Source organism: Calypte anna, chromosome 3 (genome assembly GCF_003957555.1).
Source record: "Calypte anna isolate BGI_N300 chromosome 3, bCalAnn1_v1.p, whole genome shotgun sequence".
NCBI classification, from domain to species: domain Eukaryota; kingdom Metazoa; phylum Chordata; class Aves; order Apodiformes; family Trochilidae; genus Calypte; species Calypte anna.
Genome location: NC_044246.1, coordinates 108,168,710 through 108,183,964, shown reverse-complemented (window position 1 = coordinate 108,183,964; position 15,255 = coordinate 108,168,710). Strand labels below are relative to the sequence as shown.

At 44.8% G+C, this 15,255-nt stretch overlaps 1 protein-coding gene across 1 annotated transcript in view; it reads right to left on the bottom strand.

The window, feature by feature from the left end:
• Nucleotides 1-12,330, bottom strand: part of EVA1A (eva-1 homolog A, regulator of programmed cell death) — a 205,021-nt gene extending 192,691 nt beyond the window's left edge. Inside the window, exon 1 of the mRNA XM_008490720.2 lies at nucleotides 12,231-12,330. Within this exon, the coding sequence (XP_008488942.2) occupies nucleotides 12,231-12,330 (100 nt within the window). The remainder of the gene's footprint in view (nucleotides 1-12,230) is intronic.
• Between the last annotated feature and the right edge of the window lie 2,925 nt (nucleotides 12,331-15,255).

Here is a 15,255-nt window from a genome sequence, read left to right as displayed (position 1 = left end):
AGACGGATAGATGGATGGATAGATGGATAGATAGATAGATAGATAGATAGATAGATAGATAGATAGAAAGAGTGGATCCCAAAAGCAGAATGTGAAGATGCAAAAGGAGGAAAGCAAACAACAGAGAAGAGCAGCCCATACAATGCCTGCACCTAGAATCATAGAATCATAGAATTAGCCGGGTTGGAAGGGACCTCAGAGATCATCTAGTCCAACCCTTGACCCACCGGAGCAGTTGCTAGACCATAGAACCATAGTTGCTAGACCACCTAGCTAGGGCATCCCCAAAAGTAGCACTTCCACAGCTCAACGTTGGTCCTGAGCCACAGCATCTTCCTGAGAGCCTGCTGGAGGCAGAGTCCTGCTCTCCTGCTGGCACCGGTGTGCTCTGAGCCAGCCCAAAGCTCTTGGTCCCCACAGCTTGATCAAGCAGCTTGGACAGTCCATGCACAACTCATTCAGAGCCAGTAACCATCTCCAAGAAGGACAGACAGAACCAATACAGGTAAGGACCTGGGTCTTTCTTTTCCCCAACAGAAAGAGCTTCCTGTGTCCAGACAAGAAGAAGGCTACTGCAAATAGGTCCAGATTTTCTGATTTTAGAAAATAGTAATTCAAAGAGGCAGAAAAGGATTGTCTTCTGTCTCGTGGGACAAACCAGTGAGGAGTGGCCCTTTATCTCCAATACCCTGCAACAGGCATCTTAATCAGTCTCATATTCCAATGATTAAATCAAAGGAAACACTTTAAAATCACTTTATTATACACATTGTGATATCATGCTGGCAAATCACCTTCTTTTTCACCCCCCATCAGGCTTTTCTTGAGCAGAAATAATCACCACCAGCTCCACCACACAGATGTGTAAGTGATGGGAAAATGCAGAGGAGGATGGAGTGAACAAAAGGCACTTGAGACCTGCTGGGCTCAGAATGTGGATCTGCATGGTAGGTTGGACTCTTCACTAATCCAGCTCTGTTTCTAATGAGATTGGCTCCCATTACAGCAGAAGGGGGTCCATGGCTTAATTTGCCAAGGGGACCATTGTCATGCAGCTCAGGGAAGCAAAATAATCTTATCAGTTTGAACTTGAACTCTGCCCTCCAATTATATGGACAATGATTAAGAAAAGTGAGGGTTTTTTTTTAAAAAAAAAAGTTCTTTTTCATGTATCCAGCAAGAAAAATGGGTGGTCTAACACTAAACATCCAGCTTCCTGCAGCTGCTGATGGACCTTTACACTCCATCCACTGGCTGTACTGTTGCCACAATGCACTATATACTACCTGTACATGCATACTTGAACCAAATCCAAGCCAAATGGCACCAACCCCATGTACAGTGCAACGTCTGGTAGAGCAGAGCCTCTACTCTAGCAGTAAAACCAAAGTGAAAGCCTGGGGCTGTCAGCCAAAGCAATCCAAAGGGCAGGACAAATCAGGAAATGTCTTGACCCCCTCTTGCTCAACCTCTGTCTCCCCATTCAATCCATCATCTCCCTTTGGCTGCTACAGAAGAGACAGTATCCTCTTCTGGGAGTTCTGCATCCCACACAAGGCAGCTAAAGCAAAGAACCTTTTGGCAAATAACAGCCAGTCTTCATCTAGTCTTTTTTTCTATATCATTCATTCCATCCAAGTTGTTTAGCTGCACAAAACCCAGTGCCATGCTTCATTGTGAGGCAAAGGATAAAACCAACACGTGAACACAGCGTAGGTCACAGGTGCTTCATCAGCAGCTGTGGAGCCACTTCCCTGCTCACCTCACTTTTATAAAGTTTTACTTTAGTATTTTAACTTCAGGATTAACTTTAGGATTCCATCCTTGAGATGGAATTCAGCTTGAGCACATAAACCAAGAAGCAAACTGTGTTAACACAAGAGAAGCAGCCTGGTACAAAAGACACATAAAGAGATTTGCTTTGGAAACAGTCAGATCAACAACCTCAGTTTCCAAGGGATTACCCATACAATAAAAATCTAGAGAGAAATTAACAGGACAAATCCCAGAGGCTCTGGTTTTAGTCATCGCACCTGCACCAGAGGTTTGTTACTTGTGTCTTTGAATAGATGTGTTTATATTTTTTCTCCTATTTAAACAGAAAGAAACAAACAAAAATTAGGAGTGGGAATGTCTTCAAAATTCATTTTTAAGGAGCTCTTGGAATGCATTCCAAGAACTGACCCCAAATTTGTAGCTTAATTTTAGGTACTCTTATTTCATCCCATATAAAGTAACTCTCACAGCATAACTGCTCTAAGAACAAAGAAAAAAAACAAAACAACTGTGCAAAACCAGACCCTTCTTACAACTACACTGTGGGCTCAGATAATATCTGCCAAGCGAAAGCAGATATGCAGATATGCACACCTTGTATTGCAGATAAAATACAGGTGCATTGTTGCCATTCTCTTACTGCATTGGGTCTGGCTGTGATGGAGTTAATTTTCTTCATAGGAAATTGTGCTTTGGATCTGGGACCACAACATTCCTGATAACAGCTTAATGTTTTCATCATTACCGAACAGTGTTTGTAGGGCACCAGTGCTTTCTCTCTTTCTCACTCCACCTCCCCCAGGGAATAGCTTGGAGGGTGCACATGAGGTTGGGAGGGGACACAACTGGGCAGACCCAACTAACCAAACAGATATTCCATGATATATAATGTCACATTCAGCAGGAAACAGCATGGAGTGGGGCTTAGGTAAGTCAGAATCTTTTGCCTGGGAACTGGGCATTGGTCTATCTGGGTGGTGAGTGATTGCCTTTGCATCACTTTTTTTTTTCCTTTCACTTCTCCTTCAGTAGTTACTAAACTGCTTTTATCTTGACCCCTAAAATTGCTTGCTTTTACTCTTCCTTTCTTCTTCCCCTTGTCCTGCTGAGAGTGGGAAGAAGAGGTGAGCAAGTGGCTGTGTGGTTTTTAGCTGCTGACCAGGGTTAACCCACAACACTGTTACAAAAGTGACTTAGCCACTGTAATGCTCATTTTCATCTCTGCAGTCCATTTGCATACACATATTACAGTATTGGACACATAATTCTGTATATTCCTGGCCATCACAGTTTGAGAGGATAGGTAAGGAGCTGCTCTTGAAAAAAAAGACAGATACTTAACAGCCTCTGAAACCCTGAGCAGCTCCTGGTGCTTATCTCCCTGCCTTGGATCCTCATCTGTGCAGTGCAGGTAACACCCCAGATCCTCCTTGCAGAAGGGGAAGAATATCCCTGTCTGTAGGGTCACTCACACCAAGCAGAATGGGGTTTAAATGATAGTATGGACTGATTAAAGAGTAACTCAAAACATTAAAAAAAAAAGGGTTGTATTCAAGGAGTCAAAACTACCCTAATTTTAATATTTCTTAACTTCCAAGTGTTTGATTTGCAACCTTAATGTTCTTCTAAAATTCCACACAGAAGTTAAACTTTTTTACAACCAAAGTGCAGAATTTTGTCCTGTACATTTATGAGCATCACCAGGGCCACAGCAGAACTGCACTCACAGGCCCAACACAGATCCCAGAGGTGAGAGATTTCCCAAAGACTGGGCACAAAATTAAACATAATCCAGCTACAGCAGCTCAACCAGTCTAATTGCACCAAGTGTCTGCACTCTTGGCCCAACACAGCTTCAAGGGAAAACATGGGAGCCAAAAACCTTTGCAAAATGCAGCAAACACAGGAAATTAATGCCAGGAAGAGCACCTGCCACAGAGCAACTTTAATATCAATGCAGAGAAGGAAACAATAAAGGATCACAGCTGAACCCACAGGTCATAGGTACAGGATGAAGGTCACCCCAGCCCAGTGAGTGATACAAAAACCACACAGAAAAAAAAAGAGCAGAAAATTCTTCCACTGCTGTGTTTGTTTTTATATTTACTTGCTGGAGTAAAAGCCCATTTTCAGCCCTTGAGGCTAACACAACACAGGTCTATTAATGTCAGAGCAGCCAAACCACAGGCGTCTGATAGCAAAGGAAAATAAAACAACAGAGTCACACAGGGGGGCTCAGGGTAGGTGGTCTGAGTGGTGCCTTTTCAACAAGCAGCACCAGCAGGTACCTAATCCATTGAGTGTTCACTGTAGCTCAGCTGAAAACAACCCTCCCTTACACCCTGATGGTTCTGGTGGTTTGATGGAGTGACAAGTGTCTGCTGCCCAGTGTGTTGATACTGGGTTAAAAGATGGCCAAAAAGTATATAGTGAAGTTCTTTGATTGTAGGTGGCTGATAAAATTTCTTGTACCCCCTGTAGGCCTTCTACTGTTATTGTAACATTGTTAACAGGGAAATATTTCTTTAAAAGAAAAAAAAAAATCATTTCTTCCACAGCAGTGAGGCACAGCACCCTTAATGATGTGGCATACTTTGCTTGCAGGTGACCTTCCCTGCTCACCTTTGTGCTTTGAAAACAACCACAGCATCTACTGCAAATTATTCTGCAGTCTGCAATATCCATCTCTGAATTCCAGGACACTTCTGAATCCTGACCACTCTGAGTCTGCTCAAACACCAGGACATGTTGCTCCACCTTCCCGTGATTATAGTCCAGCAAACCTTATCACCCAAAGCAGCCCCATCCCCACTGATACCACAACATCCACCAACTCACAAGTAACTCAGAGAAGCTTCATGGCACTGTGGAGCTCAGAACTGCCAAACCACAATTGTCTCTCTGACATGAAAAGACATGCACTAGGTTCCAGGCAGCCAAGCATTAAGTATCCCCAGAAGAGCAGACATACAGACTTTAATGACTATGAATGAGCTCATATCCTCAGCTCCCTGAGCTTGGAGCAGCTCAAACCCACACTGAGAGATACACAACTCACCATCTTTCCTCAGGCAAAAGGAGCAGCTAGGTTAGATAATAATAATAACAACAACCAGCTCAAACAGTTTGTTTTAAAATGTTCACAATTATTACTTCTATATTAGATTTAATCAGCAAGCAGATACATTGGGATTAACTTCTGGGCTTTTGTGCATCATGTCAGCAAAGTTGCCTCACAGATGACCACAATTTAGCCCTTGCCCTGTTACTTGGAAAAAGCATAAAAATTCCTACACAGCAGCAGTACAGGCACAGCAGTAGGAAGGACACAAGGAACAGGAATTGTGTAGGATTTCAGCAAACCCATCTGACCCAAAATCCTCCCCACTACTTTGAGCAGTGGATTGGTGCTGTTCCTGCAGACAGACACATCCCTTCCAAGGGACAGAAACAGACTGAATCTGGGTATCTGGATAAAAAGGAATTACAAGAGCACAAAAAAGCCCAGGGGTAGTTTCAAATGGTCCCCCGTAGAGACTGGGATTGCTATCTTGGAACAGAAAGCAGAAAGTTCAGTGTATACAGGCACAAACATGCCAAGCACCAGCAGCCAATTTCAAACCAGACATGTAAACCATCCTGGGGTTGGCCACCTAAATCACTGCACACCCACCACAACACCACAAACTCCAATTTTCAGCTCTGAACACCAGGCACTTTGGGAAATCAGGCCATGTTTAAATTAGCATCAACAAAAGGATCAGCTCAAGTGCCAAGAGTAAACACATAGTTTTCCACCCCCCCACAGAGACTATGCTCACCTCCCCCCATAGCTTAAATTATGATTTTAGCATTTAAATATCTCAGCTGAGAAAGGGTATGTTAAAATTTCTAGGGTTTGTTTTTTTGTTACCAAACTGTTATATAAAATCTGCTCTCACAGAGTCTTAAATCAGGGAACAAGTTTTACCTGGGGATATAAATATTTGCTTTCTTTAATTCTGCAGCATCGTATCCCTAACAAAACACAGTCAGAGGAAGAAGGCTACAAAGACATTTTCCTCAGATAAAGTGTGCATCTATGGGTACAGATAAACTAAGATACTTAGAAGTGATTAAAATTACCATTGTGGATTTCTGGGGAGTTTGGGTTGGTTTTGGATTGGGTTTTTTTCAGTCAGTGGATTGGGTTTTTGGTTGTTTTCTTGTTTTGCTGTGCTGTTGGGGTTTTTTTATGTTAATAATACTTCTAAAGTGTTCCTGGCACTGACAGAAGTTTGCATCAGCAGATCAGCTTCTGGGCCACAGCAATTAGTAGTTTCTACAGAAACATTTCCAATCATCACACAGACCTTGAGATCCCTGGGGTCTCCTGGCTCCTGCTGACAGCTCTGATAGCTCAAACAGTGGATTTCCACATGATGGGAGCCAGATGCATACACAGGACTCTTGACATAGCCATTGCCTATATGGGGTTTCACACAGAGACCCCTCATGAGATATCCTGGCACCCACAGCAGCCCCATCTATCCCTCCCCAGCTGTGTCTCCCTTCCCTGGCACTGCAGATGCAGACCCATAGCTGGGTTTCCCCAGCAGTGCCTCTGGTCACTGCCCAGCATCACAAACACATGGAACTGGAAACATGTGTTTCTCTTCCTGAAGCTCAGTTGGGTTCCTTCAGCTGTCAGAAGAAGTGAACTCTGAACATTTTTAAGAGGCTGCAAGCTCTGAATGCTTCCTCACAATATTATAATCATAGTGCTGAGAAATCCACAGTGTTTTCTGGAGCACCAGGTCTTAGGACAGGAGTGCACACACACTTGCATCTGTGCTGAATGTATTGATGCCCGTGATGCTGCATCCCTCTTGACAACCTGGAACAACTCACGGAGGCACAAAAATAGCCCCAGCTTCTGTGCTTCTTCTCTTCCTTCTCCTCTCACAAACAGCAGGAAACTGGCATGTGATATCCCCTCACTGATTTCCTCCAACACTTTCAGTTCTCTGAGGTCTTTACCCTGCTGCTCACTGACAGGCAGATGAGATGTGACACAAAACCAAGCACAGCTCCCCCTGGGGAGAACTGCCAGACCCAGCCCCCCTCCTCCAGCTCTGCAGACCCATTCCCTACTTCTCACCTTGAAGCCACATTTCCAGAACTTTGCCAGAAGCAGCCAGAAGTGTTTTTTTAATTGGCTTTGATGAGGTTTTGGATTTTGTCACCTCTGCAAAGGAGAACTTCTTTACCCCAGCACAGACCTCCCTCATCAAACCAAAGTGTTGCCCAACCAGCTGTGATGGATGGGTTGGCTCATGGGACCACCAGCTGAGGAGGAAAACATCACTTAGGGACAAGGAACTCTTCAAGCAGCAGGCTGAGGTCCTTCCAACCTCATCACTCACAGCCCTTCACCAAGAGAAGGTATAGAGGTGGCCTGAGTTTCCCCCAGTCTTTAAACAAAATCTAAAGGATGTCTCCTTGCCTCTGGGGTCAAAAGCACAAACTTAATAACTAAGTTGCACCTCCACACTAGAAAAGAAATTGTATCTGCCTTTCTCTTGAAAATCGCCCTTCCACAGCCCACAGCTGTCAATACCTGGAAACCTCAGACCCTCCCTTGACACCATCCACCCATTCAGGGCTCCAAAACCAGTATCAAAGTCTGACTAAAGCCATTCAGAAGCTGTTATCATGTAGATTTTGGTGATAATTCAGTGAATGGACTTGTCAAACAAATTGCCTTTATTATGGACTGATTAAATGCAATCAGGAAAAAGTGCCTTTCCCCTCCCAACTCCAGTTCTCATCAGCTCAAACAAACACACTCAGCCAATTAGCAGGGAGGTGGCAAAAGCAGCTTTCACTTGAGACCTGCCATGCTTGGAGAAAAGAGAAAAAAAAACAAAAAACAAAAAACCCACTACCACACCAAAATATCTTTGTGTGTGCTGTCAAAGCCAGGAAGAGCCTCCAGGCTCCCAAAAGCTACCCAGGGCTCACCTGCAGGGTGTGGATGGGATTTATCAGGATTCACCTGGCTCCATGCCAGATCAGATTCCTTAAGCAAAGTGCTGCTCACACCCAGCTTGTGCCAAATGTAATGCAGAGAACATAAATATTAAAGCAGGCCCAGGGGGAGTAGCACTACTGGGACTGTTATTCCTACAGCTTGATCTCCCACAGCTGGGTTCTCCTGTGTCAGACAAGGCAAGAGCTTCCATCAAAGCTATTTCCAAGCCTGGAAACTGAAGGTTTTGGCTTAGGGCCCTGTGGTGGATTCTCTGATGTCTGCAAATGGTTGAGTTCACAGCACAGCCTTCTCTGTCCTGTGGCAGTAGAAAAGGGATCTGACTTTGCTGACATGAAACTTGTAGCAATTGTGTAGATCTGATGCCACTGCCTTACTGTCCATCGTGCCTGAAAATGGCTCATGAATGTGAAAGTTATTCGAGGGAGGGGACACAATTTGAGCACAGCATCATAATCACATAAGCCTAATTCCTTGCAGGTGTGGAGCTGGAAATTAAATGGTCACCTTGGCTGGCAGTGGGCAGAGCAGAATTCAACATGTGTTTGCATGAGTTAGATTCAGAAACAGGAATCATGTGCACACAGGATATGAGCAATAGCTGTTGGCTAAATTTTTGACTAATCCTCCAATGCCTGCATTTCAAGTTAGCCCCAAAGACTTCTTTTGGCCCTGTTTTCATTAACCCAGTCCCTCTAAGGAGCAAGCTCTGGGTACTGCACATGAATCTCTGCCTCCCAGAGCCTACACAGAAGCTGTGGCAGAAGCTTCATCAGGCAGCCCAAGCCATTGGACTCCCACCACAAGTAGAAAAGGGATAAAACAAAGGTGAAGATCACCCAAGAGGGATCTTGGAGAGTTCATTACTAGGAGTGAGGTTAGAATTAATGGTCCATAGCTGAAGCACTGGGACTCAAAACACCAGCCTCTTACCTCACATCTCACCAGTCCTTAAGTGTCACCTTGAACATAAGGGGTATGTGACACATCATGACACTAGGGCCTGAGCCTTCAAACAGTCCTGAGCACAAGAACAGATCACAGAATGAGATTAGATCCAAGAGGCAGGCACAGAGAAAAAGTCCAGGCTTTCTAAAGAAGTGGATGCAAAGTGCCTGATAACTCCACTCTCTCCCCAAGGACCTGCTTCCTACCCCCACACCCTCCTGCAAACATCAGTGTTTAAAGAACTTTTAAAGAAAACAACTTCAAAACTCTTCACATAGTTCAAATACTTCACTTAAAAGGAATTTTAATTCTTACATCTCAGATTGCACCAGTCCCCAGCAGGACATGCACTCATCATGTTCACGTTGTGGCATTTGAGCTGTTCAAACAGGGATGGAGCCACAGGATAAAGCCACACACTCAGAGACTTGGAGATGATGGAGATCCCCACCAGCTCTGCCTGTGCTTTCTGTGAGCAACACAGTTCACCATATCTCTTCCTACCCTCTCAGGCTGCCTTCTCATGTGTGAAAAATAGATCTTCCTGAAGCCAAGAGACACCCATCTTCAAGACCCAGTGTCAGAGTACTGGGAGCAGTGGGACGTGGGTGGGGGTGTAAGTCTTGTTTTTTCAGGCACTCCTGTTCCATGGCTGCAGTGGTCAGATCACTGCTGCTTCTGATCTGCTTAGAGCTCAAGACTGGCTGTTCCTAAACTGTTTCCTGGGCTGGCTCCATGCCCTCTGTCTGGCCCCTCACCAGTGACCCATTACTAACACCAGCACCACCCTAGAAGGCTGAGCCAAACCAACCTGAGAACCTTGTTTAGTGCTAAACAAGGGCTACAGGACTGAGTTTTTAAATAGAATCATAGAATCAGGTGGGTTGGAAGGGACCTCAGAGATCATCAAGTCCAGCCCTTGATCCACTACCGCTGCAGTTCCCAGCCCATGGCACTGAGTGCCACATCCAGTCTCTTTTTAAATATCTCCAGGGATGGAGAATCCACTACTTCCCTGGGCAACCCATTCCAATGTCTAATAATAATAATCTAATAATAATAATCATTCTCCTCCAAGAAGCATCAACTGCTCTCTCTGGACAGTAATGTTATTTGCAACCTGGAAAAGCCCTTCCATCCCAGTGAGCAGGATCATCCCCCTCCAGCATACTGGGATTGCAGCAAGCCTTCCATTCCTCAGCAGCAGTGATCCATACAAATCCATTCAGCTCCTTGGGCTGCAGACCATTCATGTTCTAGATGCATCACCTGTAGCTGGGATAGCACAGGGTAAGGCTGTGAGGCTTCCCCAGAGATGTTTACCTCTACAGTTCCAGAAGAATGCAGAACACACCAAAGTATAGAAGAAGTATATAAGTGCTTAGAAACAATTACAGTCAAATTATGCCAAAAGGCTTCTTCCATTCCACCTCTCAAGCCAGCTGACAGTGCATCTAGAGGGGTACCAATAACACACAAGGTGCTCCATCAGGCAGGAAGAGTTATCTGGGCCACTACTTCCCAGAGGTGCATCCCCTAAGGATTGGAGGGAGACAAATGGGGTCTTTGCAAAACGTATTGTGGGAAGTATGAGGTGCAATATGGGAAATGCTGAACCTTTTCTTACTCTTTCATCTTGTGGCTACTGAACTTAAAAAACATGATTTGAGCTGCTAGGCACTGGGTACAGCCCTTTCCTGCAGCAAACTGTGTTTCCTGCCTGCAAGGTACATTCAGTCCAACAAGGCTGGGGATGTTTGCCAAGCCAGCTCTCAGAAAAAGTAGCTGGGATTTGGTGGAAGATTCCACCAGATGTGGGAACACTTGGGAGGGATTACAGACCCTGCTACCCAGCACAGCCTTGCCATGCACATACACAGGGTTTTAAGCCACTCCTCTTCTCCTGCTGACTGAAAGTACAGCTGGATGTTGCAGAAAACATTATTTTGTTATCAGCAACCTTCTTATCCATTTTTTTTTAAAAAAGGAAAGCTTCTGCCCACCCTGCCAGCAACAACAAAGCCTACTGAATTTGCTTTCATTTCTCTGGCTATATTTCACATAATCACAGAATGAAGTACCCTTGCTCTGGGATACTTTTGCACTTTTTAATGCTTAGCAATCTGCCCTGGCTGGAAGGAACTTTATCTATATTTTAGAAGGATCAGTATTTTCCCCATTGCAGCTTTAGCCCCTCTTGTGACCACTCCAGGCACCTCTTCTGCATTAACTTGCTTGGGAGGAGGAACACAGAGAAAACTCAATGCCAAGAGATAAAAACACCCTAAAAGCAGGGAAATGCCCGAGTCTTTCCCATTCAGAGGCAGATCTGCCTTGAATGGCAGCCCCCAGGACAGATCTGCCTCCCAAGGCACTGAATCACAAGCAAGTCAGCCCCCTTCAATTCCCAGGAAGACTTCAAGCTACTGGGTACAGAATCCCCCACCACCACAAGCTCCTCCTTTCTAACACAAATCTCTCTCAGCACACAGAAGAGAGCAGCAGTGTTGGGATGAGTTGAAACCAGAGTTCAGGGATACTTAGATCCTTCTAAGAGCACTTTTTCATCAGCAGACTATAATTGGCAACTCTTATCTCCTACAAGAGTTTTGCAGCACACACCTAAAGAATATGCCAGACAAGATCTTCACACTAAGACCCCAAATTAGAACTGATATCACAGGACCAAAGTGACCCTCACTGGCAGTCCCAAGCAAATTAATAAACCCTGTTCAAGTGTAAAATGAGATCCTCTGTATTTTCTCTGACCCATATGTGCTTTCACAAAAAAAGACAAGCAGAAAAGTAATTTTAAAATGACTGATACAGCTGTACATAGTTAGAAAACTTATATGGAACTCTGTATCTTCTGTTGTACCTACTGTGTACAACTTGAAATAAGTACAATGAACACTTTTAGATACAGAAATTATTTAGAAATGAGACCCTTCTCCTAGCTTAGGCAAACATGGGCTCATTCTGTGCATTTAACAACTCCTTTATCTCATCTCTGGGGGCTTTTGCAACAATCAGGAGCTATATGTTAAGAGGAAGTAAATTTGGCACATTACAAAATTATTGGATTTCACTCTGTTAAATATCATTTATGTCCAACACCTTTCCACTTTTTTTTTTTCCACCAACTTTTCCTGATCTAGCTCTTTTCACTCCTCAAAGAAACACAGCACAAAACACAGCATAAACTTACACACGTTCACCCTCTTCCCTTCCCTGTTCACCAAGTTATTCAGACTGACTCTGCTGAAAGAGCTTTGATAAGGGTTATTGAGAAAGGCTTACAACAAAATCAAAATCCTCTGACAGAAGATGCTTTTCATCAGCTTATTTTTAAAAAGATTAAAATTACTCCCCAGATCTGGTCACATCTGCCTTCCCTGAGCTGCTCCTGAACACTGTAACAACAGCTCCACAAGCAGCCACCCAGCATAGGAAGGGATCGGGGTCTCTGCCTTACCTGAGAAGTCTGCAGAAGTCTTTGCGAAGTTGCTGAAAGCTGTCAAGCACACGAGCCCTAGGAGGAAGGTGGAGGTGGGAGACACATCTGGGCTGCACATCCTTAAGAATCCTCACGGCTTGGTTTGTTGTTTTTTTTTTAATTCCAAAGAAAAGGAAAGGACTTTCTGCCCCACTCCAGTGCTCTTCATTGCCCGGAGAGCAGTGTTAGTCCCATTGCTTGGAAGGATCAGAGCGAGCAGCGGGGGAAGGAAAAGCACTTGGCAGACACACACACACACACACACACACACACATACACACACAGACGCACACACACACACAGACACACGGACACGCAGACACACAGACACACACACACAGACACATGGACACGCAGACACACGGACGGACACACACACAGACACACACACACACAGAGACACACAGACACACAGGCACACACACAGAGACACAGACACACACACACACATCCCTGGGAGTGAATGGATACCGGCTGAGGAATGAGACAGCCCTACCTGAGCCTTGGCAGAGGTCCCAGGGTCCTAAAAGCCATCGCTTCACCCCAAATTGCTGCAGACTGTTACTGTGCAGCTGCCTGACAGAGGCACTACAAGCTGTTAGGGGGGGAGAGGTGTCCTGGGGGGGAGGGGGGCTTGAAGAAACCTGGTAGCTGTTGTTTGATACCCAGAGACCTTTGACAGACAAGAAGCAGTATTTTCAAATGAGGGAGCCCAAAACAAAGTGCCCGAATTCACAGGCATTTGGACAATAACATGACTTCACTTGCTCAGCCCTGAACTGGTCAGGCAGTGGGACTAGATGTTTGCTGTATGTCCTTCCAGTTGAAATTGTCTGTTCCAGTCTATTCCATGATCCACATGAGTTTTGGAGCAGTGGATATCTGTAGCTGCTGCTGGAATCAGTGTGAGCAGTGCTTGTCCTGCCAGACTGGTGACAGGACAACTCTTCAGATACATCCACCACTGACAATGATTCTGCCATGGAGTAGGCTCTGTATAGGCCCAGGGATCAAAACCTCCTGGATCTTATTGCAGGGCTGGGACTGGTGTCATCCCACATGTTCAAAATCCTCCTTCTTTTGACAGCCATGCCAGGCTCCCTCTGCCCCACTGGACTACTCTCCCCTTATCAAACACAACAGAGGATTTTCATGCAGATCCTAACCTGTGGTGTTCAGATCCAGAACACCTTTCTCCTTCCATAATAATTCCATAATTATTGCTTTAACCTCCAACAAGCCCAACCTTAGCTGCTAACCCAAACACTGCTCACCCTCCAGAGTTAAAAAGAAGGCTCCAGCTCACCTGGAAGCACATCCAGTTCTTGATCCTGCCTTTCTCCAGCTGCATCCTGGCAGCATTAAGCCAGCCATGCTAACTCGGAAGAACTGAGCTGAACTCTCAGGACACAGAGCTGGACTGGACTGGCAGACCTTGTTCTTCCTGGACACGGGAAGGAGATCCTAGGTTTTGGGCATCGGCGTTAGGTGCAGCTTGGGCATAGTTTTGCACATAAATAATGGACATAACCAAAATATCTATGGCAGAGCAGAGGCTTAGTGTTAGTACAGAGAGCTGGGTAGAGTTTTCATAGGCAAAGCCAGCAGCAGCCACTGACCAGGCTGTGCATACAAACTGTACAAACCCACTGAGCAGCACTGTGTGGGGCTGCCAGGGCAGGGGAGGGGAGACAGTGCCAGGAGATGCAGGATCCTATGACATATGATAGTGCCAGGGAGACAGCTGCTGAACAAAGCTGCAGCTTCTATCCAATGAATATAACTTCAGTGGGAATATCCAAGGAAAACTGCAATTGGTTTTCATTCCCTTGCTCAGTTCATTCACATGGAATCAAGTTAACTTGCCAAAAACACTCATCTTAGAGCTGTAAATGAGAATTAAAGACCTCAGACCAAAAGGGTCTGGATATTTTTCAGAGCTAAATGCACTTGTAAACAATTTCTTATGCTGAAATCTCTAACACTGTTTCAGTCTGAAAATCAGACTGGCTGTTAGATTGTATGTGAAAGGCATTTTCAAGAGTGCTGCCATCAACACAATGTTTACACCAGAAATCTGTCATGGGGTGATCTGTGTGCCAAAAGGGTTTAGTTTGAATTCTGCCCATTCTGTTACCACCTAGAACAGGGAAGGAAGAGGCTGGTCAGGCCTGAATTGCACCTAAACCAACCTCCTTCCCACAGAACATCTATTCACAAACAGAGGATCTACAGTGAAGGTGCAGGTGAGTTACCTCTGAAGGACAATGGTCCATACCAGGAGTCCCAGTCCAGTCCCAGTCCCTGCTCTCTGCAGACAATCCTGCCACCTAAACTTTCACAGAGGGTTGCCTAAGCAAGATCAAAGACCAGAAACTTCTACTTCCTTACTCTTTATTTATTTCACCCGAGACTCTTAATCCCCCATGCCAAAATTCTCTACCTGTGGTTTCCAGGATTGGCCTAAGTTTTTAAAAATAAAAGATCAGGACATTTGGCTCCTGACATCTATATATAATTCTCCCAGTTCTGCTGCCCTTGCCAAGAGGGAGATTCACTACTATTGTTTTATAGGCATGAGATAACCATATGCATTACCAGATTATTAGTCAAAGTTCCTTATCAGCACGACAAAGAAATAGCAGGGCCCCAGGAAATTAATCAGCACCCTGGAAAAGGGAAGCACTATTTGCTGAAAAGAGCCCACCCTGTTAGCAGGTGTTGATTTTACTGATTAAAGGGTAATTAGGTTTGGCTGACTCAGTCTATGGGGAAGAAAAAAACTCTGGTGACAAAGGGTTTAAGGCTAAACAAGGGAAGTGTGCTTGAGCAGCCCTTTAGGTTATTGTTCATAATGTCAAAGAGAGAAGAAGAAGTTTACATCAGTGGTGTGTGAGGGCCTTGTTTTTAAGATAGTTTGTAAAGATGCCTTGCAAAAGGAAAACAGAAAGAAGCCCTTGCTAAAATAAAAAAAACTTTAAAAATCTAAAACTTTTTTTAAAAA